Source organism: Pseudonaja textilis, chromosome 3, assembly GCF_049901715.1.
Source record: "Pseudonaja textilis isolate UNSWEBS1 chromosome 3, rPseTex1.2, whole genome shotgun sequence".
NCBI lineage: Eukaryota > Metazoa > Chordata > Lepidosauria > Squamata > Elapidae > Pseudonaja > Pseudonaja textilis.
The window spans coordinates 23,457,693-23,484,782 of NC_141992.1; the positions used below are offsets into that span (position 1 = coordinate 23,457,693).

At 37.9% G+C, this 27,090-nt stretch overlaps 1 protein-coding gene across 14 annotated transcripts in view; it reads left to right on the forward strand.

Moving 5' to 3' along the window:
• Nucleotides 1-27,090, forward strand: part of ZMYND8 (zinc finger MYND-type containing 8) — a 110,191-nt gene that overhangs the window by 47,055 nt on the left and 36,046 nt on the right. For 12 of the 14 annotated variants that reach the window (XM_026697522.2, XM_087929030.1, XM_087929028.1 and 9 more), the window contains 2 exons: nt 2,589-2,659; nt 19,391-19,539. In XM_026697522.2, the coding sequence (XP_026553307.1) occupies nt 2,589-2,659; nt 19,391-19,539 (220 nt within the window). The remainder of the gene's footprint in view (nt 1-2,588; nt 2,660-19,390; nt 19,540-27,090) is intronic. The other 2 variants (XM_087929034.1, XM_087929035.1) reach the window with 1 other exon arrangement.

Below are 27,090 nucleotides of genomic sequence, written 5' to 3' on the forward strand. Positions count from 1 at the left end.
TAGCCCCTATTTCAAATATTGTATCTTGTTCTTTATATGGGATATTAAGAAAGTTTCAGAGGACTTGAAACAAAAGGATAATGAAGATTATCAAGGGACTAGAAATTAAGTGAAACGTGATTGAATGAGCTGGGTATGATTAGCCTTCAAAAAAATACATGATTTGGGGGATAGGATAGTCATCAAATAGATGAAAGGATGTCACATAGAAAAAGTGTTTTTTTTTTCATTCCATAATGGAGGACACACAGAATTTAAGTTACAGGAAGACAAATTCTGACTGAATGTTAGGAAAAGTTTTGTAGCAGTAATAATTTAATACTAGCTCTCCAGATGAGCTATATACACCCATACATTAAAATTCTGCATTTAATTTAGGATGAGATGTTTTAATTTGAATTCTTGTATCAAGCAAGGGTTTGAGCGTTGGCATAAATGGCTCTTCCAGTACTAGAATTCTATGATTCTAATGAATGAAGGGAATTTATATATGTCCCAGGATAATGTTGCAAAATCCAATTCGGGTCAGTCACTATGCCCAGAGGTTTAGTCACTTTCGGACTCACACTGGAGCCCATCTTTAGAGAACTTCTCACTATTAAAATGTGTGCTTTGAGCTATTTTATGTGTTGCATTTATGTGGTGCCTGGTTGTGTGTGGCTTTTTAGTTGTTGATTGGGTGTTGATGGCTGACTATTAAGTCTTTGGCTATTGTATCCTTGTGCTGCCAAGTCTTTGGCTCTTAAGTACCTGATAAACTGGTAGTAAATCTATGATTCTAAATTAAACATTTTTAGATAGTACTTTTGTGTAAATTTAAATATTAAAAGTAGTGACCATAGAATTTCAATCATGTCCTTGAATTATATAAAAAATTATCTTGTTTAGGATGAATGTTTATTGATGTTCAAGGTAGTAAAACTAAAAGTAGATTGTGAAAAGCTCCAAAAGGTATCTTCTGACTGGGTAAATGTGTTTCAGAATGGCAAATAAAGTCAAACTTCTGGTCACAAACGCTTCTGAATATGACCAAATTGGGTGACAAACATTGGTCGCGAACAAATACTCGAGTGGTGCTCAAACACAGCTGCACCAATTTCCTCTTCCGCACCGATTTCCCCTTCCATGCATGCGCAGAATTGTAGGCGCATGCATAGTCAGTCTTGCTTCTGGTCAAGACCAAATCGGGTTGCGACCAAAGTTATGGAATGGATTACAGTTGTGACTGGAGGTTCTACTGTAGACTGTAATATGAGCAAGTATAAAACAATGTATGTTTGCACAAAATAGGCAAGCTTTAAGTACACATTAGTAGGATCTGAATTTACTTTCTGTCTCTTATTTTATATAGCTCAACATGACATACATACATACATACATACATACATACATACATACATACATACATACTGCTTCCTCCTTTTATTTTCCCCATAATCCTGTGAAGAAGCCTGGCTGAGATAGAATAACTATCCTAAAGTCACCCAGCCAGCTCTGGTATGGGCAACATTATCATTTCTCTGGAATCCTGCCCTTATAAAAGAGCATATCCATATCATCTGATTTCAGCTTCAATGTATTATCTATTATGCAATTTAATATTGTTCAAAGGAGGTAGACCATTTCCTGAAAATGTTATCAGCACAGTGATAGCATTGATCTCATCACCTCCCCTAGAGTTATGATAATGGTAGCCAATATGTATCTTTTAAAAAGGGAAATTAGACAAGTTTATCAGGCTACTCACATTCCTTTTTATATTGATGACTCTTTACTCCCTTATAAACATATCCAGCATATGTTAAATTTTTGGAAAGTGTGTGTATTAATATTTTCATTGTTTTTCTGTCTCTAGTTAAGAATTAACTAGAGCTTTTCAGTGAGATTGTCCTTTTAAACATTTGTTTTTGTTTTACTGTGAAAAAAAAGGAAATTAGAGGCTTGACCTTTGAAGAAAAATATTACTTCCACAATTAGAAATTGTATGTGACTGAAAGCAACACAAGGAAAGATCATGATACAATACTTATTGTTTTGACTTTTCCCAAAGATGCTCTTTCAAGAGGCACTTGATCTCTTTGTTTTTTTTTCTTTGAAGATGTTTCGCTTCTCATCCAAGAAGCTTCTTCAGCTCTGACTGGATGGTGGGGAATGAAAGGATTTATACTCCTTGCAGACAGCTGGTTGTTTGCATTCTTTTAGTGAGTTGTTAAGGCCACTGGAGGTTTTTCTGTGTTATCCGGGTCACCTGAGTATTGATGACACAGATAAACCTACAAGTGTCCTTAAAACTCGCTAAAAGAATGCAAATGACCAGCTGTCTGCAAGAAATATAAATCCACTCTTTCCCCACCATCCAGTCAGAGCTGAAGAAGCTTCTTGGATGACAAGTGAAATGTCTTCAGAGAAAAAAACCAGAAAGTCCAGTTGCCTCTTGAAAAAGCATCTTTCGGACAACCATGATCTGGATGAGATTCTCCATGGACATGTTTTGTTTTCTCTTTCACTTTTAAACTGTAATGAATATAAACATGCGAACATCAAATGAATATAAATATGTGAACATCAAAATTTCTCTGATCTTACAGCTTGGCTGAAGAAGAAATAAAAGCAGAGCAGGACGTAGTGGAAGGGATGGATATCTCCACTCGATCCAAAGGTGTGTAAAAACATTCTAAGCATGAATTTCTTCCATGAGCTGTTCAGAGCATCCAGTTGTGGGAGGTGCTTCAGTCTCTGCATGTCTAGGCTGGGTTTAATTTGTGGAACGCTTCTCCTCCTCCACGGGACTCCTCCCCAGCATTCCCCAGTTTTGGCTCAGCCTTGTTGTGGATAGGCAGTGCTTTTTGTTCTTCCTTGGCCGAAACAGGAGTATTACTCAGCAGGTTTGGATATAGTCCAGTTTGTTTTTTTCAGGCTTTTAGCCTCCAAATCACTCCCGATGTTATCTCTTTCCATCTGGTCGTCTGAGTTCATTTGCATTTTCGGGCAGTGCTGTTTTGCGCCCGAAGCGGTGGGCGACTTCGGCATTGCTCCGAGCCCCCCCCCCCATCTGCTTTTTCTACCCCTTGCCATTATGATTCCACATTGCCTTTCTTTATATCGGCAATAGTGGCGTGGGCATTTTCGCTCTCATCCGAGTCGTATCGTTGAGTTTTCCCCTCAGAACGCCATCTTTGGTGTGGAAAGCAGTAAGAATTCTTTCCACCCCTGCCCCCGCCGTTCCTTTTAGCCACAAGGAGAAGCCGTCGGAGGCATTTCCCCACGTGGCTGGAGTTTGTTGCTGGGAAGCGTGCGCGCACCAAAAATAATAGCCATTATTTTTGCCTTTACCTTAAAAAAAAAAAACTGCGTGGCCGCGCTATTTGTAACTTGAGCTGTGTGAGGTAGTTTTCCTTCCCGATCAGAGGTTTTTCCTTCTGATAACCTAAGGAATTATTACACCTTGTTTTCTTATTAGATTCGAGGCCATCCATGTATTATTGTTGGCTTAACCCTCACAGCCTTACCCAGTGGCACAACAGCGAGCACCCAGGCCCATGTCCACCTGTGCAGGGAAGCTGTTGAAGGCCTCTCTTTATTATCTTGGCCTTAATTTGGCTGTTTGGATATTCACTCTATCAAGCTGTTTCTCTATTAATTTGTGTGTGTGTGTGTGTGTGTGTGTGTGTGTATGTGACTTTCTTCTTCTTCATCATCATCATCATAAAATATTCAGTATTAATATCTTAATAAGGAAAGATATTATTGCTGTGATACGGCTCATATTATATATACATATATCTTAATTAAAAAACAAAACAAAAAAACAAAACTAAACAAGGGGATAAGATATTATCAGGGCAACTGGTCCCTTCTTGGATTAGGCCCCTGGACGTGCCAACCGCCTCAGCAGTATCGCTTTGAATAACGAGCATGCTGCATCTTTTTCAATTCAAAATGGCAGGCGGTAGTAGCTCTTTAGTCAAAGCTAAATCTCAGCACAAATCCAAGCAGACAAAAGGTCATTCTAAAGCTTCAGTAAAGGATGCCAACAGGCACCATAAAGCATTAGAAAAGCAAATAGATAGGTGTGCAAGGGAGGCACACAGGGCCTCACAGGACCCTCTATCCCCCAGTCCAGTACTGTCTACCTCTTCCCATCCTCCTCCTCCCCTAGATCTCTCCCTCTCATCCAGACACAGCTTGGTTTTCCAGAGTCAACAGGCCCAGTTACCTGTAACACAGACCACGCGAAGGGCTCCTGAAGCTATGTTCACTCGGACAGCTGCCGGTCTTCGACAGGATGACATTCTTCCAGAGGAAGTTCCAGAGAGAAGAAAGCGTGGATGGAGCTGGCAATCCGCCAGGGAATTGCAGCAGGTTTTCAACACGCAATTCTGACCAGGGAACACCCGGTAACCACTGACTATGATTCTCAATCTCTAAGGTCGTTGACCAGATCGGAGCAACACTATACCCAGGTACAGTTTCAGGGGGACATGCCCCTCCAGGGGCCGCAGGAGGAGGAGGAGGAGGAGGAGGAGGCAGAAGAAGTGGATCACATTGATCAAATGGAACAGATTGGGTCAGGATCAATACAAGACAGTGACCCGGCCCTGTCAGAAGCAGACCCCCCAGAAAGTGGGATGTGTGAGGATGAGGGCCTTGTTCCTGATCAACCGGTATTTTCAGGCTTATTCCGCCCACAACTATTCAGATCACTTTTGTTTAAGGCAAAAAACATTGCACGCCTGAACAAGTCGGCCCCTTCTACCACTCCAACTCCTTCAGAAGTGGGACCAGAAGATCTAATTTTCTTTTTTTTTTTAAAGAATTTTATTAATTTTCAATAAACAAACAAAACACAAAACATGAAAACATAAAACATCTTTTTAGAAAGCGGCTTAGTCCTGCGTTACACCTTTTTGTACAGACATAAATTCAAATTCATGCTCACTTTTATATACCATTTCATATCTTATTTACCATTCTACATTTTCTATATAGCTTCTCCCCTCTTTTCACTCTCTTAATTCTGTTTTATTTATTTCATCTCAATTTAAATCATTATACTTATATCCTTTGTCTGTTCTGTTTCAGCTGTCTATTATTTTTTCTCAACACAAAATTTCTCCTGTAATCACTGATTGGAGTATGACATCTTTATATCTTTCCCCTAAATTTAACACTTAAAGTAATACATAATTTTCATTCGGATTCTGCGTAGTACATTCTAAAGCTACATACTATATTTTAAAATAAGAAAAAAATTATAAGTTTATACTATAATTAAAACAATAACCCATAGCAATTAGACTCATCATTAAAATTAATATTCATTTAAGTCTTAAACATTTTACACATTCCTTTTCAAATAGATATCATGCTTCTATGGGCACCATTATAATTTTTGCTTAATTACTTCCTCCCTGTTTCACTTATATTTTAAAGTATTATGAAATTAAAATGTTCCCATTACTTCTTAGTGCAATTCTCTCATATTTCATTTCATTTATTTTATTCAAAAAAAAAAAGAAAATTTCACTAAATTACATTAAATATTTTATCCCATTTTATAATCATATATTGTTCCAATTTTGTAACATTATTTCAAATATAAATACGATATAGTCATGTACTTTTGCAGAATCTCTTTTTTAGTTATATTTTTACCCATTATCTCTAAATAAATCCTGTTTCTTTACATCTTGTTTCAAACCTTTGTAGCTTCTCTTCCTTTTTTCCCCTCTTTGCTTCTCCAGACTAGCCTTTTTACCCCTTTGTCTCTTGATCTCCACCCTCTTCTGTATTCCTCTTTTCTGTTGCTTTCTGACATTGTATCGACTTTTGACCTTATTTTTCCCTTTTTTGGTTGTTTTTTTAAATCTTAATTTCTCCATTCTCTTTCCCCCCTTTCTCTTTTCTTCCCCAGCTAGAGTTGCTTGTTCATTAAAGATGGCTTCTTCTTCATCCCAATCTTCTTGGTCTTGTAATTTCTCATAAGTAGAAATCGCCATTTCTAAGAAATGAAAAAGGGAGCCAAAAGGGCCCTTCCTTTCTTGTTCCTCTTCTTTATTCTTTTTGAATTCCATTTTCAGTTCATCGACAAGTAATGCCATTGTAGAAATTTTTTTAAACAACCCAAATGTTTTTAGTCTTTCAAATAATAGTTTCCAAAGGTCCCAAAGTCACCAAGCAATCCAAATACACACAGACTGTTTCGTTGAACACTTTCTTCTTTTTACACTTTCTCTTCCTGGGGTTACAATTGCAAAGTTCCAATTAAAATGTATCTTTTAGAAGTCTTGTTACAATTTAGCTCTAGTCTTGTAAACTCCAAGCAGCCTCCACCAGCAAAATCTTAATCTTTATTCTTTTCCTCTCCCTTCCCACTTACAGCAAAAAAAAGATTATTTTTTTCCCCAATGTTCAGAAATCTTTATTGTCCCCATGGCTTTAATTTTCCAGTTTAATTACCTGCTGATACCAAAGCAGGTTTTTCCAATTTCTCATTCATTTGCTGTCATCGTAAGGAAGGAGAGTGAGAAAAAAAAAACTTTCCCTTTTCCCTTTCATTCGCTGCTTCCAGATCTTCTTTGGGAGCGATGTATCTTTGATGAAATTTAAATTCCAGGGTATTTTAAATGTTGCTTGTTATCCCGATCAGCCAAAACCTTTCACTTTCTCAGCTTCCTCCTGCACATTCTTTTCCAGATGAGGGCTTCTTTGTGGTGGCCATTTCTGACCGCTGCTCCACCGCTTTTGGAAAAGGGAGTTAAGCCGGCTGAGAAGGGGGGTTGCAATTCCCCCTGACCCCTGCCGGATCTCCCGGATCTTCAGTTACCTCTATGGGGTAACTATAGCCTCGAATCCGGCTGGATTGGGGCACTCCAGTGGCGAGCGCAAACAGAAACCACACACGATCGTGGATTCCTGCTGCCGCCGAAGCCCTGCAAACCGGAAGTCCCAGAAGATCTAATTTTCAACCAACTGGTAGTTGAGGCAGATGTGATTCCAGTTCCTCACATGTTTTCAGACCTGGTACAGAAACAATGGGCGTGTGCAGCAGTGTACCCTGCCCCCATGGGATATGACAGGAAATATTTTAATTTGGCCCCTGATTTCTCAAAATTGTTGAATACTCCCGAGGTAGACGAACCTATAGTGGGATTAGCATCCTCGTCCTCCATTCCCAATGAAGCGCTGGAGGCATTAAAGCCAGAGGAAAAACGAGCCAAACTTGCCCTACGCAGGGCCCATCAGTGTGAGGCGTGGGCCATCAGAGCGGCCACGGCCACTTCCTTTTCCCGTGCTTCTCTCAGGTGGCTCCATCTGTTACGAGAGCATATCCCTAATTCCAACATTAGAGCGCACCAAGATATTGCAAAACTTATAGCAGTCGCTGAATTCTCAGCTGATGCAACTTATGCGGTCAAGTTTTCAGCCAGGGCCATTACCTCACATGTCACAGTGCGACGCTTACTATGGTTAAAACATTGGCAAGCGGACATTAAGCACAAATGCAAGCTGGCTTCATCTCCTATTGTGGGAGACAGACTCTTTCTCCCTGCCCTCGACTTGCTGCTAATTGAAACCGGAAACAAAAAGAAAATTCTACCTTCCCTTTTTCGGAAGTCAGATTCTAGAAACCCCCAGTCCTTTCAGAGGGAATCCTTCCGGCCCTTTTATCAGGGATTCTTCTCACCCAGATACCAGAGACCCCCATCTTTCAGATCAGGGCAGCAGCCAGAGAGGTCTGACTTCGGGGATAGGAACAGAAGGAGTTGCCAATCCAAGAGATCCTTTCGAGGAACAGGAAATAGGTCTTTCCGGCGTCCAAGATAACTCCCCGGACCCGGCTCCCATTGGCAGATGCCTTAAATTATTTGCGGACCAATGGGACTCCTCAACGCCTGATTCCTGGGTCAGAGACACGGATCAGATTTGGTCTTGCGCTGGAGTTTCAATCCACTCCCTCAGACTTTTTCATGTCATGTCCTGTTTCCAGAGGTCCGGTTAAACGTAATCTTATGGAAACAGCTATCCATCATCTACTGGACATACGAGCCATCCAACCAGTAGCTACCAATCAATGAGAGCGAGGTTTCTATTCACATCTTTATGATGTTCTCAAAAGTTCGGGGGGTGGGGTTGGAGAGCAATATTGGATCTGAAACGTCTCAACCGATTCTTGGTATATCGCAATTTTAAAATGCACACCCTGCAATCTATCTTACTTTGCATCAGAAAGGGAGACATCCTTACGTCCATAGATCTGACGGAGGCATACCTACATATTGCTATTCAGCCTTCCCACTATAAATTTCTGAGATTCTGTTATAATAACCACCATTTCGAATATGTGGCCCTTCTTTTCGGACTAGCTTCTGCCCCTAGGACCTTCACGAAGGTTCTCACAGTGCTAGCTGCTCATCTCCGTGATATCCCCATATAACTCCAGTGTTATCTTGATGACATCTTGATTTTGTCATCTTCCGATCATAAAGCAGTCAGAGATACTCAGAACACATTACAATCCCTACAACAACACGGGTTCTCAATAAATTGGAAAAAGAGATCATTTAACACCATCGACTCGGTTAACCCATCTAGGGCAGTCATAGATACGGTGGAAGGCAAAGTTTACCTGTCAGCTGATAGACTAAATAGCATTCAGCAATTAGTTAAGGAGATCAGGGGTCTTAAGAGGGTGTCCCTAGCGGAACTATCAAAATTGTTAGGCAAGATGATCTCATGTATATTTATCATTTCTTGGGTCCGGCTCCACACTAGATCTTTCCAGTGGTTCCTGCTCCCGTACCAGCGCTCCGGCCGAAGCAACTCCAAATACAAGGTCAGGGTACCATCAAAGGTCCTCATATCTCTCCTCTGGTGGACCAGACCAGTCATCAAAGAGCCACACAGACTTACCATCACCATTGATGCCAGCCTGTTTGGATGGGGAGTGCACGTTCAATCACTCACAACCCAAGGCCGCTGGTCCGCCATAGAACAGTCGTGCAGCATAAACTGGCTGGAGCTTCGAGCAGTACACCTGGCTCTCTGCAGCTTCCTTCCACAGGTACGCAATCAGCACATACTAATATTGACTGACAACGTAACAGCCAAAGCTCACATAAACAAACGGGGGCACACAGTCAAAACATCTCATGCGGGAAGCAGAGCGCTTGTGTCGTTGGGCGGAGAGCAACCTACTTTCCATCAGAGCAGAGCACATTTTGGGCCTGTCGAATACACAGGCAGACTGGCTAAGCAGGGCCAAGATCGATCAATCGTAGTGGCGCCTCCATCCGACCCTGTTTCAAGAGGCGGTCAGGACATTTGGACAGCCAGTGGTGGACTGTTCGCTTTCCCCCTCAATGCTCAGCTCCCAAGATTTTTTTCCAGGTACCCCTCGCAAGGAGCGGAGAACTTCAATTCGCTCTGCTGTTGTTGGCCCCCGGGACCTCTGTATGCATTCCCGCCATTCCCACTGCTTCCCAAGGTCATCCAGAAACTGCTAGACAAGAGGGCGGAGCTGCTTCTAGTAGCTCTTTACTGGCCCAGAGGGCTGTGGTTTGCAGACCTCCGCAGTCTATCCATATCAACACCATGGAGAATTCCGCCAGACAGAGTCTTGCTACCCCAGGGACCCCTTCAACATCTGGACCCTCAATGGTTGCACCTGACCATCTGGAGGTTGAGCGGAGTCATCTGAAGAGCGAAAAATTTTCCAACAGAGTTATCGCCACCATCCAAGCCGCCTGACGCCCCTCAACAACTCGCATTTACAATGCCACATGGTCCAGTTTCTGCAAATGGTGTACCGAGTCTCAAATTGATCCCATCTCTACATCTGTGGCTCAAATCTTACAGTTCTTGCAAGAGGGATTTGACAAGGGATTATCACTTAATACGTTGACAAGACAGGTGGTGGCCTTGGTGTCAGTTCTCACTTGTGAAGGTCTACTATCTCTTTCCCATCATCCACGCATATGGAGTTTCCTTCGAGAAGCCACAAATTTACACCCTCCAGCAGTACACCGTTATCCCACCTGGGACCTTAACAAGGTCCTCGTCGCACTCACTAAGGGCTCTTTCGAACCCTTGAAATCGTCAAGTTTCCAATTTCTGACATATAAAGTAGTTTTCCTTGTAGCAATCACTTCTACTCGTCATATTTTGGAACTTGCAGCTTTGTCTATCAGATAAGATCTTTGTGTTTTCCATTCTGACCAGGTGGTCCTTCATCCTGATCCTACGTTTATTCCCAAAATTAACTCGATTTTTCATAGGGCACAAGAGCTGATACTTCCTAATTTTTGTCCCAGACTATCCCAAGGGTTGGAACTACAATGGCATAGGCTTGATGTGAGGTGAGCATTGCGAGTATATATTAACTGCACAGCAACTTTCAGAAAAACGGAAGCCTTATTTGTGTCGTTTTAGCCCAACACTCAGGGATGCAAGGTCACATCTTCTACAATAGGCCGTTGGCTATGGGCCACAATAGCAAAAATGTATCAGACTCAATCACTGCAGGTGCCCAGGGACATAACAGCTCATTCAACAAGGAGTGCCGCAACATTGGCAGCATGGGCCACACAGGCACCAATAACTGAAATTTGTCGAGCCGCAACCTGGGCCTCTCCATTGCCATTTACTAGACTTTATAAAATAGATGTGTTGCATCCTCTGAGGCTTCCTTTGGCAGAAGAGTTGTGCAACGGGTCCACAGGGACCAGGAGGGGTTTCCAGGTCAGACTGAGTCCCTCCCGTAGGACAGGCCAAGCTTTGGTATATCCCACTACTGGATGCTCTGAACAGTTCATGGGAGAAAGGGCGTTGGTACTTACCTGACACGCCCATTCTCTTTGAGCTGTGAAGAACATCCAGCACCATCCTTTTTCCGTCTGGTGGGGTCCTGTTTCAGCCAACGAATTTGTTAGGGCATTGAGGACGAGGGCGTTTATTTCTCTCGTCTTCGCCAAAACTGAGGAACGCTGGGGAGGAGTCCCGTGGAGGAGGAGGAGCGTTCCACAAATTAAGCCCAGCCTAGACATGCAGAGACTGAAGCACCTCCCACTACTGGATGCTCTTCACAGCTCAAAGAGAACGGGCATGTCAGGTAAGTACCAACGCCCTTTCTACTTGGTACTAAGGATAAAACCAGTTTTGTGCCTGTTTCTTAAAACCCATTCAGCTAATAATTCTTTTTTCCTTGAAGTTTTTGATGCCAATAAAAAACTTTGAGTACTGCTTAATAACATCTATATACTTAACTTTTTCCTTTGCTCGTGTACATAATTCATTCTGAATATGGAATGAACTTATTTTGTATTTTACTTTACTGAAATTTAATAAGGCAAATTTGAAGACGCTTGGTAGCGCAGTGATTAGAATGCAATCTTTATAGCTAACTTGTCCATCAGCAATCCTGACCGGCTCAAGGTTGACTCAGATCCATCCTTCTGAGGTCAGTAAAATGAGGACCCAGATTGTTGAGGACAATATGCTGACATTTATAAATCGCTCAGAGATTGCGGTAAAAGCACTATGGAGTGGTATATAAGTGCTATTTATATTGCTGTATTTTTCAAAACTTTATTTTGCCTTTCCTTATGCTGATTTCCTGAAACACACTGTCAACTTAAGCCGCATTTGACTATGGTTCACAAACATACTAATTCACAATATTTTGTATATTATTTTTCATTGTGCACTTTTGCTTTTGAAAACTCAGGTCGTATCTTGCTATGACTGCTTCTGTTTGTCAGGGCTCCAGTAGTTACCCCATTTAAATCATGAGTCTCTAGCCAAATTTTCAAAACTTAAAGAAGATTTATTAGGAGTAAACATGCTGGCATTGCCTGGGTGTAGCTGACTCTGAGACACATCATTCACTGTCACCTTTGACCCTGGTTTTCCCCCACTCCCTGGGTGTATCATAATTCATATTCTCCAATGGGGCACATCCATAGCCAAGAGTCGTCAATCATACTCTCCAGTTAGAATTTTGCCCGGCAGAAACTTTGGTCACCTAGAAACTATCTTTGAAAACATTTGTGGAAAGCAGTTTGCCCACTGTTCCCCCCTCCCTTTTTGTTGGCAACTCTTAAAAGACCATAGAAATATTTTATGAGTTGACACAGTTCTCTTGTTATAATTCTTTTTCCTCCATCCCTAAAGTAGCTTAACCTACGCAAACCTATTGCCTTTTTGTGTTTTGTATTATAACTCCCATTTTGCTTCCTAAGAATATTAGGGATTGTAGTCCAACAGATCTGGAGATCACCAAAAACATATTGCCAAAATCATGTATTTCTCTATCTTCATGTCTTGAAGAAAAAATCCTCATTTCTTTGTGATATAGGTTTCTTTGATGCAGAATCTTTAGAGTGTTCTAGAGTTGAATTATATTTTGATGGACCTAGAAAATAGTATCTCACAGGTGTGTTCCTAGGACTTAACCATAATTCTCTTCAGTTCTTTTTTATTGCTGTTGAAATAGCATTTAGGAATATTTTCTCTTCATGAAGAAAACATGTTGCTAAATTTTATTACTAATTGTAGTTTTCAGCAGCTTTGGAACCAGCAAATGCCTCTTCAAAGTGAGGATTAATTTGCAATATCATTCATCAATAAGGATATTATTGTTTTAAATGCCTTCTGAGTCAATCACACTTATAGCACCATCCATTGCAATATCATCAGTAGTTTGGACTTTTGCAAATTATTCTCTATTCATCCCTTTGACCAGGATTCTACTTAGGAACTATTTAAGGAAACACAACACGCTCTTAAAATTCTGGCTTCACTAGGGAGAAAAAGAAGTTCATGATGAGTAAAGTGCATCAGTTGACTGTTTTGGCTCCATCTACTGGCAAATTGCTTTCTAACCATAGATAAATATTTGGTAGGATTTTGGGCACACATAATAGTATCAAAGCTCTGCATATCAATGATTTTTGCTGTTAGAAGACTTTGAATCTTTTGTCCAATAAGGATCTAAAAGTAGATCTTGACTCATGACCATTTTTTGAAGTTTGAAGATGGTTAGAAAAGGTGACTTACAGCCCGTCCTCAAAGTTACAATCATTGTAACACCCCTGTGGTCACATGAATACAATTAAGGTGTTTGGCAACTGGCTTGCATTTATGATAGCTGCAGTATCTTGTCATGCGATCATAATTTGTGGTTTTCCAACCAAATTCGCATAACAAATGTGTGATTTGCTTAACCGCCATGTGATTTGCTTATTGACCATGTAAAATGGTTGTAAAAATGGGGATCCAGTCAATTGTGGTTGTAAGTTGTAAAATGAGGACTACATATATTTTCATCTTGAGTTCTGATCGGATCCACTAATTTAATGTCTAACCTACATTGACCTAAAAATGTATTAGCAGTATCCAATTTCTCAGAATCAACTTTTCTTTGCTTTTCTCCCCTTATACTTTTATAGTATGCTGTCTCAATACACTTCTGACAGCAAGATAATCTGAGCTTGGAATTTTTGTGAAGCAGAATGACATTTCTTTAAATTTGTGCTCACTTGAACTATTTATCGTCTCAAGCCTCCTAGATACTTTCTTTCAATTACTATTGTCTGTCTTTTTAAAAGTTTCTTTTTGTATTCCCATTAAAGGTGTTATTTTCAGTTACTTCAGTTTATCTTCCAATAGAGTAATGGTTTGTGTTTTCATGTCTCTTTTAAGAGATTGTTAGTATTTCTACCTTATTTGATCTGATTCCTCCATCATGAAGTCTCTTGTGTTTTCAGCTTTAACAAATGAATACTCTTTGCTTTTAGCCTAACTATACCTCTGCTTTTGTATCCAACCTTTGTTCATTCTTAGCCAGTTTCAGCTTGCCTGGATGCATGACATACTTCTTTTCATTGGGTATTGCATCTAGGCATCACTTTCTCTCTAAGGTTATTCCCATTTTTGTTCATTTGTGTCATTAGATATATTAGGGCTGTCTATTCCAATGGGCTGTAGGCAGCTTACAAAATCTGAACTAAGATAAAACAAAAATATGGATTTTTCACTCAAAATATTTTTTTACTGTTCCGTTTCTTTATCCATAAGTCAAATATAAGTGTCTCTGATGTTTGCTGGCTATACTATTTTATGTTGATAGGGCAGTTTCATTTTAACAGCATTTACTGTCCTGGGAAACATGATTATCAGAATGGTTTGCAGACTTCATAGCAGAATCATTTAATAGAACCATTAGCTTTGCCCCATCATTATTAAAGCTTCCTTTAGTAGATGCTAAATCCATACACTTAGAACAGTGGTAATTTCTGAAGCTACTGTGAATGGAGTTCTGCTTTTTAATATTTGTCAAATTACCAGTCTGTCTCTTTTTTTCATTACTATCATCTAGATACAAAATGGTGGGTTTTTGTATGTTAATTACCATATATGTGCGATGGATAGAGATCATTAAAAAACAATTTACTTCAGTTTCACTATATTTGTTCAATTCACTGAATCCTTCCTTCCTTCCTACTTGTCCATTGTCTGTAATATCAGGATTTTCTTTCTATGGCATCCTCAGGGAGCTGATAAAAATGAATTCTAAAGGCATATAAAATAGGTGGGTGTCATCTAGGCATATCAAAATGCAGCTTAGCTCTAGAACTGTATAAGGATATCTGCAACACCCCCCCCCCAAAAAAAAACCCAGACAGACAAATATTTGAAGAACTATGATTAAGCAACGTGTTCATTTTCACATTGGTTTCCAATTTCCTGTATGTAATGCAGATTAGTTTTGTTTTGTTTTGTACAGTTTCTCCGTTTCTTTCATAAATATTGCCCTTGAATTGCTCTTGAATCCTAGTATATTTAGAGCATGAACTACATTCCTTGAATTTTATCAGTCTGAACTTCTTAACCCCTTCTTTTTTCCATTGTTGCAGCCTCTACTGCTGCTTACATTGTATCCAAGATTTACTTTATACTTTTTGCCACAAAACTTCAACTTCTACAATTTCTATGAAACTTTATCATTTAGCTATTAAACTTGCTTCTATGATCTAAGCGTTCTTGATTGCCATCTGGAAATAACACACAATAAATGTCTGTCTTGAATTTACTCACATTCACCTCTTGTTTCTTCTGTTTTTTCTTCTGCCTTCTGTTTGGTTATAATACAGGTATAATACACTTAATGATGCTAGTTGGGATCAGAAACTCTTGTTAACAAACATGATAATTAATAAAAAAAACATATTACTGCAATCCTGGTTGTAGTCAGTGAGGACTGTGTGGATCCTTAAGGAAGAACCTTACATGACCACAACTTGCAACTTTTCATTGACTTTGCTTGTTAGAAGCTGGCACAGAAGGTTGCAAATCGCAGTCATATGACCATGATAGTACATAAATGGAGTTAATGCATATGGTTAATATCTATATTTGAAGAAGAAAAGACATTTACCTCAGTGTTCATAGTCATTCATGATCACCCTCTGTTAGTTTTCCTCCTAGATTGAAGGTCAAAGCTTTATAAATAGCATTGCAGAACGTAATCCATATGGACTTCCAGTCTTTTGGTGGCTCATTATATATTGTACATAGAAAATTAGAAAACTTAAAAGAGTTAATTTCTGCTAGTTATATAATGAAATATGCTTATTGTTAAAATTCTGTATTTTAAAAAATGGGAAAGAAATGGCTGCTCTCACTGTTCCCTTGGGCAAACAGTAAAGTTTTCACAATAACTGTAAGATAGAATTATTATTGTAGGAGGGAGAGCTATAGCTAAGAACCAGTTGCATGGGTACAGATATTTTCTAACTTCATATGCAGTTTTTTTTTATTCTCAATGTTTGGTCAACCACATTCAGTTTCTAAATTACAGAATCAAAGAGCATAAATTAAAAATGAAAGAAATAAAAAAATAGTGTAGCCAAAAGAGAGGAGGAGGATGTAATAGGTATAAATGAATTGGTAGAGTTTGGGAGATTGATGTAATGAATGCATACACAGAAATGAAAGACATAAAGGTAAGAAAGCTAAGCTGTGGATGTCTGAATGTAGGAGCTACTCTCCCAGTTTAGGAGTCACAAGTGCTCCTACATGACTAGGACCACTTAGGTCTTTACTTTCCATATCTTTTTTAGTTCCTCCTTCAGGCCCCGATTCTTCTCTTTCTTCCTGATGTTGCTGTCACTTGACACTGTTACATCTATCACCACTGTTGTCTTCTGATTCTTGTCTATTGCTACGATGTCTGGTTGATTGATCAGTATCTGCCTGTCCATCTGGATCTAGAAGTCCCATAGGATCATAACCCTTTTATTCTCTGTGACCATCTGTGGAATCTGTTTCTGCATACAATGCTGGCTCCTAGATTTAACCATTCAGTCTATATTGTTCCTGCTTGCATCTTATACCTTGCCACTATGTATTAGATTCCTTTGACGCCTCCCTGCATAATCTGTACCTCAGGTCCTGTCTCTTTTAGTAGATTCCTGTTTTATGGATCTAGTGCTTAGTGCCTGGTCTCGTGCTGCTATAATCAAATGTCTTTTTGTCCAGGGCTTTTCAGCTACTGATAGACTTTTCAATGTTAACCACCTGCAAAGTTATGTCCTGTGGGATTTTGCCTAGCCATAGCATTTCTTCTTCTTGATATTCCTTCCATGTCTACTGCTGCCTCAGACATTCTCATTTTGGGTGCCATCTTACTGATATACTCCTGGATGCTCTGGATTTCATCCCGGTGGTTTTGATACTCACCAAACCCCTCCTGCCCCCCTTTCTGGCCAGTGTCCATTCTTTGGGTGTTGGACTTAGGCTGGAAGCCTCTGTACATTGTGAGGAACTTCTGGATCTTAAAATCAGTAGGTTTCACCTCCTGCTTTTGGTCAGCTCAAGTTAAACCATTTTTATAGCCACTCATCTAACTACCGTAGTGAGGAAAGATGACATGATAAGTCAGTTATCAGAATCATTAAAAATAATTTATCTCCCCCCCAAATCTATGTTGATGCCTTGCTTGAATTTGGTAGACTCTTGGAGGTTTGGGCTTTGGTGCCATTTGTTTTTCCTTGTGGTTGTTATACAGCCTTATTTTTAGCCGTTCATGGAGTCTTTAGAAAGCATTTTAAAATGTAAAAAAAAGACTGCTGGTTAAGTTAATCTTAGAATTGTGTGTGGGTATGTACGTACAATATTTACTGTCTATTCATGCTATTGTGCACATTTGATATAAGCCATGGTGCACTTTGCTGCAGGAGCATGCTTGAACTTAATTAGACTTTTTTTTGTCTATTTGCTGCAGTTTTTGTTTTGCACTTCAAATGTAAAGAGTTACTTTGCTGATCTTGGATGTGTGTATGGCTCATGAATTATTTTTTGTTCTGTGCTATATTCTGTGTACTGTAGTTAATGTAAAGAATTTCATTCAAGATGTCAATGCTGACAGCTAGGCAGAGAGGGTTGTTTTTGGTGTGTTTCCAAGGTTTTCCTTTCCTTTTGCTAATTGCTTCCTCTACATAAACAGAAAGAAACTGCTATTATTTTTCCTTTTTTTTACTTGTTGGTAGAAACCAGTCATGGTGGAAGGAATGTAATCTGTAATTGAATCTTTACAAATGTAAGGAGATAATCCGTGTTCCTGACTGTCTGCAAGATTAGATGGACAAGCAAATTAGAAACTGAAGTTTTGTTTTAGAACATAGTAGCCCCTAGCAGACTAACTGGAATTAATTTTGTATATTCTGCCATAGGTAATTAATTGAAGATGAATGCAGTTTATGTCTCCTCATAATCTTTTCAATTAATTATCCAGAGCAATTTTTTTAGCTGAAAGAAAACTAAGTGGAAGTCTACAACATCTGGACTCTTAAAAAACAGAATAATTGTTACATAGCAGCAACTAGCTATATTTTCTATAAGTCTTTGCTGCCAGTGGCCATCCAGATTTTTATAGAAAAAGAAAAAGAAATCTGTTTTTAGCTACATTATTTCATTTATTTGGAATGGTTGTAACTCTTTCACCTGTGGGATTTTGTTTTGTCTCAAATGGACTGGTCCAGGATATGGACTGAATTCCCAGAGCACATTATTCTGTTCTGTTCGAAAAAAATATGTATTGTGAAAAATACATATTATTCATTTTATGTATTTTGATCACTGTATTTATTTACATTGCTCCTCCACATACTACTAACATAATAAGATGTTGGGAAATATTGTTGTTTAGAAACACACAAACTAAAGAAACAGAGTCATTGTTTTTTTTCTTATGGGGAAGAATTTGGAGCTTGTTGTTCCAGTTCCACAAGAGGACAGGTGGTCTAACTGTTTACAGTTTTAAAATTGGGCAAAGAATAAGAATTTGCATGTAGTGATTTCTCCTTGTATACTTCAACACTCTGTATTAGACTATTTTTGCAAGCTCTTAAATTTGCAGGTGAAGGGTTGCTCGTCATTAATTTCTGTTCATAGTAATAGAACTAATTGTCCAGGAACATTCTGGTGATGTGAGTCTAATAATTGGGTCTAAAATGGAATATTATGAGAAGTATTTTGAGGAAACATTCTAGCTAGAGAACTATTACATTGGACCGTATCAGAATTCTAATCTAATAATTTACCTGCATTAAAAAAGTTTCATGAAGTCATACTGTGTTTTGTTTAGTTTTTTTAGTTTGAATTAAGCTGAATTAAAATTATTTTAGTCATGTGATCTTGCCCTTAGCTATTCAATTAAAATAGAAGCTGATGTTCGATGTTTTGGTACTTTTATATATATCATGTTTATAATTAAACAAGGGTTGTGCCTGTTTTTGCTTCTGACTCCTCCCAAATTGCTATGGCTTTTATACTGCTATTGGTGGTTCACATAAGGCATGGGTGTCAAACTCATCATGTCACGTGACATTTCGCAATGTTTTTCCATTTGCAAAGCTGGGGTAGGCATGCGTGACGCATCCGGCCAGTTTGACATCCCTGACATAAGGTTTTCTCTCCCATCTCAGGAGGTACACTTTTCCTGATCTCAGTTAACCAATGAATGTAGCTTTAAACCAACCTATTTCACAGCATGTCTACATTTTCTGTTTAATTTTAACTATATCCTGAATTTAGGCTTTAAGTCACTGCTAATTCTTGGTTAGCTATACTAGTTGGGAAAGAGTAGATATCCATGGATATATTTTATGATTAACAAACATAGATAAATAAGGTGTGTGTGGATGTGATAACTAACGTAAATGCACACTACTGATGAAATTTGCATGTGAATATGTGATCTTAAAATTAATTTAAGATTTCTGGGCATGTTTTATATTGGCAGTAGAATGCTTTTTGAAAAAAGGAGTGCAAGTGTAATAGTATCCCTATGATTTTCTAGTGTTGTAATTCTTTAATCCTTTTTAAAAAGATCCTGGCTCTGCTGAACGTACAGCTCAAAAAAGGAAGTTTCCAAGTCCACCACACTCTTCTAATGGTCATTCCCCTGAAGATTCATCAACAAGCCCAATTAAAAAGAAAAAGAAACCTGGCTTATTGAACAGCAATAATAAAGAACAGGTAATATAAGTCGTGGCTATGAAGCAATGTTGCATGTTGTAAGTGAAATTGTGATAGTATCTAAATGCTCTAGTAGTTTGTCTGATTATAGCAAATGTTCTTTGACAGTCATGTTAATCAAGTTGCTGCTTGATTTCTAACTTTTTGTTCAACTAAGATTTTTTTTGTAAAAATAAGTAAATTCTTAAGAAGCAACTTCTGATAGTAAACAATACATATATATTCACATACGTGTACGTACGTGTACACACACACACACACACACACACACACACACACACATGGAATAGAGACCGGGACAAAGAACAATTCAGAAGAAGAAACAACAATTTGTATTATAAAAACTTTCTGTATTAAACAGTAGACTTATCTATCCCATAATTCTTCTCCCTGAGTGTCAGCTGGACTCTGAAAACTTTAAAGCAGGAGAACTGGATAGGGTTCCTTTAAATGTAAAATCTGCTAACCATCATTTGAAGAACCAGGATGGCACAGTGGTTAGAATCCAGTATTTCAAGCTAATTCTGCCGACTGCCAGCAGTTCGATTCTTACTGGCTCAAGGTTGATTCAGCCTTCTGAGGTCAGGAAAATAAGGACCCAGATTGTTGGGGACAATATGCTGACTGTAAACTGCTTAAAGAGTGCTGTAAAGTATTGTGACGTGGTATAGAGGTCTACGTGCTATTGCTGCTATTTATTCTGAATATCACTTGCTTTGATGCATAAGAATAACATCCTGCACTCAGGGTCTTTTCTGTCCCTCTGATTCCCATCATGTCAGTAAACCAAAAACAGTTCTAGCATATAGCAGAAAGCCAGATTCAAAAAACAGTAAATCAGGCACAAGGCTCCAACCTCTTAAAGAGAGAAACCCAGATTATTATTTGTCTTTGTACCTACTTTAATGATCATTTATTAATTTTTTATGTTACCCATCTTCCCTACAAAATAACTCTTAATTATTATTCAACTTAAGATTTTTCAGAACTAATGGCCAGATTCCCCTATCAAAGCTTTCATGCCACGTGGAGAGCAGTCACCATCAAAAATGCTCTACTAAGAGGTTTTTCTATAGGCATAATCTGAGCAGTTCTGGAACAGTATGATTTATGGCAAATATTGTGTGGAAGTAAAATCTAAAAAAGTAAAATGTACAACCTGCTAACTATCATTTGAAGAAATACGTTAATCATATATATATGCATTCAATCAGTATATAACAGTTACTTTGTTAATAAGCTTAGCAAGGGATTCTGTGAGATATAATTGCTGATAATTGCTAATTACTTAGCCAAATAGTCCCAGGCTAATCACACAACCTTGGACAGAGTTCTGCATTATCCTGTTCTAAATTGTCAATTATTTAAGTTGAAAGAAAATAATAGAACAGAATTTTCAGAATAATGGAATGGAATTTCCGTGATAATAACTGTATTATATTGGTAAAAAGTTGATTTATAAAGCTGATTTATAAAAAATCAGGTTTATTAAGCAATGTTTATTCCACAGTAATATATTCACTGCTGGTTTATATTTAACTGTTAATTATTAGAGCAGTTTGTGCTCTACCACTTTGATTGCTGTGTCATAAAACAAGGTTGGGGAATGTGGAGTCCTTTAAATCTTAATGAATTCCAGTTTTCATAAATCCTAGTCAGTATAGTCAATATCAAGATATGGGGAGACTTAATCCAAAAAAATCTGTTTTATATATATATATATATATATAAAATGTATAAATTACTAGTATAAATGTCATATGAGTATTGTAATTGTTATATATGGTTCAAGATCTAACCATGATGCTTGCTAAAACTTGCTAAAATGCTTATTTATTTGACTTTAGGCTGTCTCAGTTGCCATAGAAACCCTAGGCAACAGACAGCAATGCAATAAAGGTTTATGTACAATGTGTACAATCACCATGGCACAATCCAACCATAATAAAAATAAATACATTAGAATTAAGCAGCAGTTAAAATTATGTAAAAGGAACAGAATTAGTATATAACATGAAACATCTATAATCAAAATGAAAATACTGTATTATTAAATCTATCTGCCATCTAGCTTTATTAATAAGATTTAAAAACAGCCCTACTGCCATTTTCAGTGTCTACTCTCGGCCACCAACACTAATCAGACTGTTTCATTGAATAAATTGGAATTTCAAATCCTCCTTAAAAGCATTAAAATTAAATTAATAGAAATTAAAACAGTCTGTCAATAACAGTAAAAACATTAGCCCAAATTAGGTTAATACAGCAGTTTTGCAACTTATAAAACAAGTTGGCTAAAATCAATACCAAAACTTGGGGGAGACCACAGATTACCCTGTTCTTGGGTCTGCTGAAAAAGTCAGGTAGTTATATTAAGGTTGGATCTTTGAGGACTTTAGGAGGAATGCTATTGCATAGTAGGGTTTTTTAAAAAATAAACTTACCACTCCAATGGCCCAGATAGTGTACAAAATAAAGTAATACAAAACGTTCAAAGTTCAATATATTTCAACACACATTAGCACTAACTACCATCAAGAATGTATGTGCAGTATTTATTCCAATTAGGATCATTGCTGGAAAATAAAAATGATCAATGATTTTGCAAAAATGCAAGTTTGGATTTTTAATTTAAACTCAGCTCAAGATTTTTACAGTTTTGTAATCCAGTCAAATAAGGAAACTATTTTATTCTGAATATATATATATACATAAAAGTGAAATATCACTCACACATCATCACAAAATCTCCAGAACCATAAAGCCTACAAACTTGAAATTTGGCTTATAGGTGCTCATGAAGAAAGGATTTTTCAAAATGACCAGCAGAGCATTACTATTTTGTATATTATTATTAACACCCTCTGATGCTAAGGATTCTACTCCCCCTCCCCACCTGAAAAGAAATTTGTTCCAAATGCAAAGCACAAGCAGAGGAGAGAAGTTTAAGTTTTACTTTTACAGTACCAAGCAGCTTTAGTACAAAACAGTTGTGCTAAGCCACGCCCAGGCTCCTTGCTGTCTCCTTCTTGCTCACACAGCAAATAATATTTCAGTTTCCAAACAGCCCTCAACTCTCTCACACACTGACAGGACGCTAGCCAGATGAATACTGATGGATGCTGGTAGCAGAGGCAGAATTTCCCCCCCTTATTTTCCTCCCCCAAAACTAAGCCTAACCATATAGTTTCGTAGCGAAGCACAGGTATTGAGCAAGTGAGTTAATGAAGCTGTTGTGAAGTTGTATCCGTTACTTATTATAGTAGAACTGATATTAAAAGAGATCCTTGGGCAAAACATCTGAAAACTTGGTGCCCTAGTAGAAAAATTGAGCACTATTGTTGGACCATCTATAATGTTTTTAAGGCTGTGGATCAACAAATAAACTGTTATAGGACCAGATGGACTCAAGGGCTGGAACTTCATCCTAGAACTATACAGACACCTAGCTTCAGAGGACAGTGTGTGTTTGATACATTATGTGTCACTTTTTGAGAGCACCATAAAGCATCTGCATCTTTTTCAAGGCTTTGTGGCTGCCCTCCATAACTTTGTATACAGTCCCTGGAAAATGTACATTTGGCTTAAGATATTTCCAACAAGTGGTACTTGTTGGCACTAACAATACTGATTTAAAGCTTAAAGGTGATCAAGATTACTATTTGAATTGCACCCTCAAGCATTTTTTAAGCCAATATGACTCTTCGTATGAGCAAATGATATGATCTCAATAACATGTTTCACCTAACTGTCTGGCTGCTGGATTTTGCATCAACTGAAATTTCTGGACACTTTTCAGTGACAATCCCTAAAGCATATAGAAAGGTAACTTAAGGATATTGGTTACAATGTCCACATCTGATATATCTTTCAGTGAAGATAATACCTGCATACTTCCAGAGGCTAATATAGTAATTTATTCTGAGACAAAAAATAATGATAATGTTGAACAGATTTTCCCAAGGTTCATTTGAAACTGAATCCAGTATAATTTTAAATATTGGGATTGTAACAATTTAAACCATCATGTAATTTATTACATGATTATATTGCGTTAAAAAGACTGGAAGTATGTAAGAGATGTTGGATACTATTTCTATCTTGTTTTCTTACTTGAAAATCTATATCAAATCTCAGGTGTGATCTTTTATTTTGCTAAAGGTAATATGAATGAGGAACTCTCTAAAGATTAATTATAAGTTTCTTCTAATTGGAGTTGTGGGACTATTTTATTTTACTGCTGCTGGATCAATGCTTCTATCAACATTTTATCAGTTTTCTATTCTACACTACTGCTAGTTATTTTGCAGTGCATTTTTAGAAGTTCTTCCATATTTTGGAATGCCATATTATAAAAATAATGATAGTCTAAAGCCATATACTTAAGGTTATTTTTGTTAGGATTTGATTTTATTGTATTATATCCTAAAAGCTTTATTAATCTTTATGTGTACATTTTCTGCTTGTATATGATTCACTTATATAACGGTTAAAGGGATTTCATGTGCTAATGAAATGATACTGGGAGGTTGGAATATAGCCTCACTCAAATTCAACTATCTTTACCAACTGCCCGGTCTTCGAGCAGCTTTTACGTTAAAAAAGAGAAATAGTTTAATACAACCATTTGTTATGACATGGGGGGAACAATGGGACAATAAAGCAGCATATTAAAAGTTGTGCGCAATTCTGTGACTTGATACCTGATATGTGAGTGTGATGCTATTATCCTTTAAAAAGTAATTCTAGTAATCCTCAACTTATACCATAATGGAACCTGCCATTATGATCATAAGTTGTGATGGTTATAAAACAGGTCAAGTGATTGATGGGCCTTTTTTGTGGCAATTGTTCAGCAAATGTCATTGTCATGAAGCAAACCAGTTGTTCATCATGGGGCTTTTTGTTTTTCCCTGAAAAACCAATTTTTGGCAAAAATGTAAAGTATAGTCATATGACATCAGGATGCTGAAAATGGCCATAAATGCTACTGAATGTATGAGGCTGAGTAACTGCTCACATGATGACCATACTGGATTGGTTAGGTTGCACTTGGAAAAGGCAGTCCTAAAAGTACAACACCACATTTTCAAACAGTGAGCCAATTATGTCCCCATTGATTTTGATCTCTGTTATCTAATTTAAAAATGAGGGATATTTTTCCTTGAAAACTCTTCACAATTAATTTTCAAGCAGCTTCAGGTTTTTTCTGCAACAAATTCATAATTATTTTTTAAAAAATCCTTCAAACATAGCTTACTGTGTATACTGGAATTTGATTTCCTTTATTGACAGAAAAACTATTGCTTGTGGTTAGAGTGGTTTTTTTGGTGCTCTCACATTCCAACCACTTAATTGCTGTTAACTGTTCAGATTATCATGGATGAAGCAATTTTTAAATTAAATTAAATTTTAAGTATCTGGTATAAACTGTACCGGTAGTTAAGAACAAAATCTCAGTAACACTGCAGCAGAATAATTTATAATAATAATAAAATGCTTAATAAAAGTGAACAGAATAATTTGGCAATTATTAGTCCCTTCATAAGTAATGGTTTCCTATAATTATTTGATTTGTTAATTTATAAGATAATTGAAATTGAAGAGATTATTAGCCAGATATTTGGGCTTTGTCCATTAGTATACAGCATGTGCAAGAAAAAAGATATTTTTAAATGATTTTAATACATTTGGAGGAGATCCTTTTACATAGTTGAAAGCACAGATAAGATACTGAAAAGAAAGGAAAGATCAAAAGGTGCAAATGGCTACTGAAAAGTATGGATGCATTGAAAGATTAACTGGGGAAATTAGCTGATACTTGAGATAAGCTGTTTTTGGTGAATGTAATGCTATACTATTCTCCCTTTCCTTTTATTCTCTTGGCCAATTCTATTCCCACTTTTCCTTTCCTTCTCAGGTGCAGATACCCCTTCTGCCAACTTCTTATTCTGTATTAATTTTATGCCTTTTATTTGTTTTACTGTATTTTGGGAAGAAGAGAATGTGTATCAGACAAACTTGAAAATGATATAAACCAGTGGTGGGTAACCTTTTTCGGCTCCCGTGCCAATAATTGCGTGCTTACTTGCACGCACTCGTGTACCAGCACCCAGAAGGCAATTCGTGCTGGGCCTACCCACACACATGCGTGCGTGACTCCTCATGCGCCGTGCGTCTGTGCATGTTCATGCGATCCCCCCTCATGCACCATGTGCGAGATTCCCCCTCACATGCCGTGTGTGCGCATGCATGCACGATCCTTTCATATGCAGCGCATCCCTGCGCATGCGCGCACATCTCCCGCACACCCCGTTCACCCCCTGTGGATGCGTGCCAGATACCCAACAATCAGCTGTCAGGCGGCAGTGCGTGCACGCATGTACACTGGGGATCTTCTGGGCAACCTCGCGTGCCAGGGGAAATGGCTATGTGTGCCACTTCCGGCACGTGTGGCATAGGTTCACCAACACAGATACAAACTATATGCTGGACAGGAGCCAGAGCCATAATTAGAGCCTGCTTTGTCCTGGATGGGGTGGTGAATGGCACTATTTCTTTGCCCTTGTTGCCCAGTGGCTGCATTTGGGTGATTTAGTCCCTCTCTGTAGGAAGCAATACCAAGGTTATGGTAAGGTTAATTACCATATATTGTTAATAGGAAGAAAGTGATACTCTAGCAATTCTTCAGTTGTTTCTTAAAATGAAACAAATTTCTCAATACAATAGTATTTAATATACAGTAATTATGTTCTCTTAACAGAACTAATTCAAAATATATTCTGTCCCTTAAAAAGAAACCAATGTTTCATTATTACTTGGTTATGATATATGTTAGCAATTCATCTAATTGTGCAATTCCTTTAGTAAAAGAGTTTTAATTATAGAAACATGCTAGATAAATCACAGCTTCATTGATTTCTGTAATAGAGATTGTTAGATTTAAAACATTACATAATTATGCATACTGTTTGGGAAAACAGTTGTATTTTCCCATCTTCAATAGATTAGCAAAGATATCTGTGTCACTTTCTTTGTATATCTTATTCACACACACACACACCAAAAGCTGCAGCCTGGACCTAATATATTTATAAGATTGGGTTCACAGATAAGGAGGCTTGATATGGTTGTGCAAACAGACAGCTGAAAGTTATTTCTGTATCGTTTGCCAGTTCACAGGAAAGAAATTAGAATGAAACTAAAAGTCTTTTTCCTAATGTATTAGGGGATAAATCAGTTCGCAGAGGGAAATAGTTCAGCTTCAATATTCTTATAATTAGCTTTAGTCTCAGTAAATGTTTTAAAAGAAGATGCATTGTGAACCATGCTTTGAAATAATTATATTTGGATTGAGTCAGCTGTTAGAAAAAAAAATTTTCACTTCTGTCTCAATCCATCTCACAACATCTGGCTTCATTTTTTTCCAGTGGCTACTTTTCACATTGAGAGGAAATATGTGTGTGATCCAGATCTATTCTACATAGCATAAAGAATAAAACCCTCTTCACGTATCCCTAAATACTGATTGTTTTTCTAAAGTGCCACAAC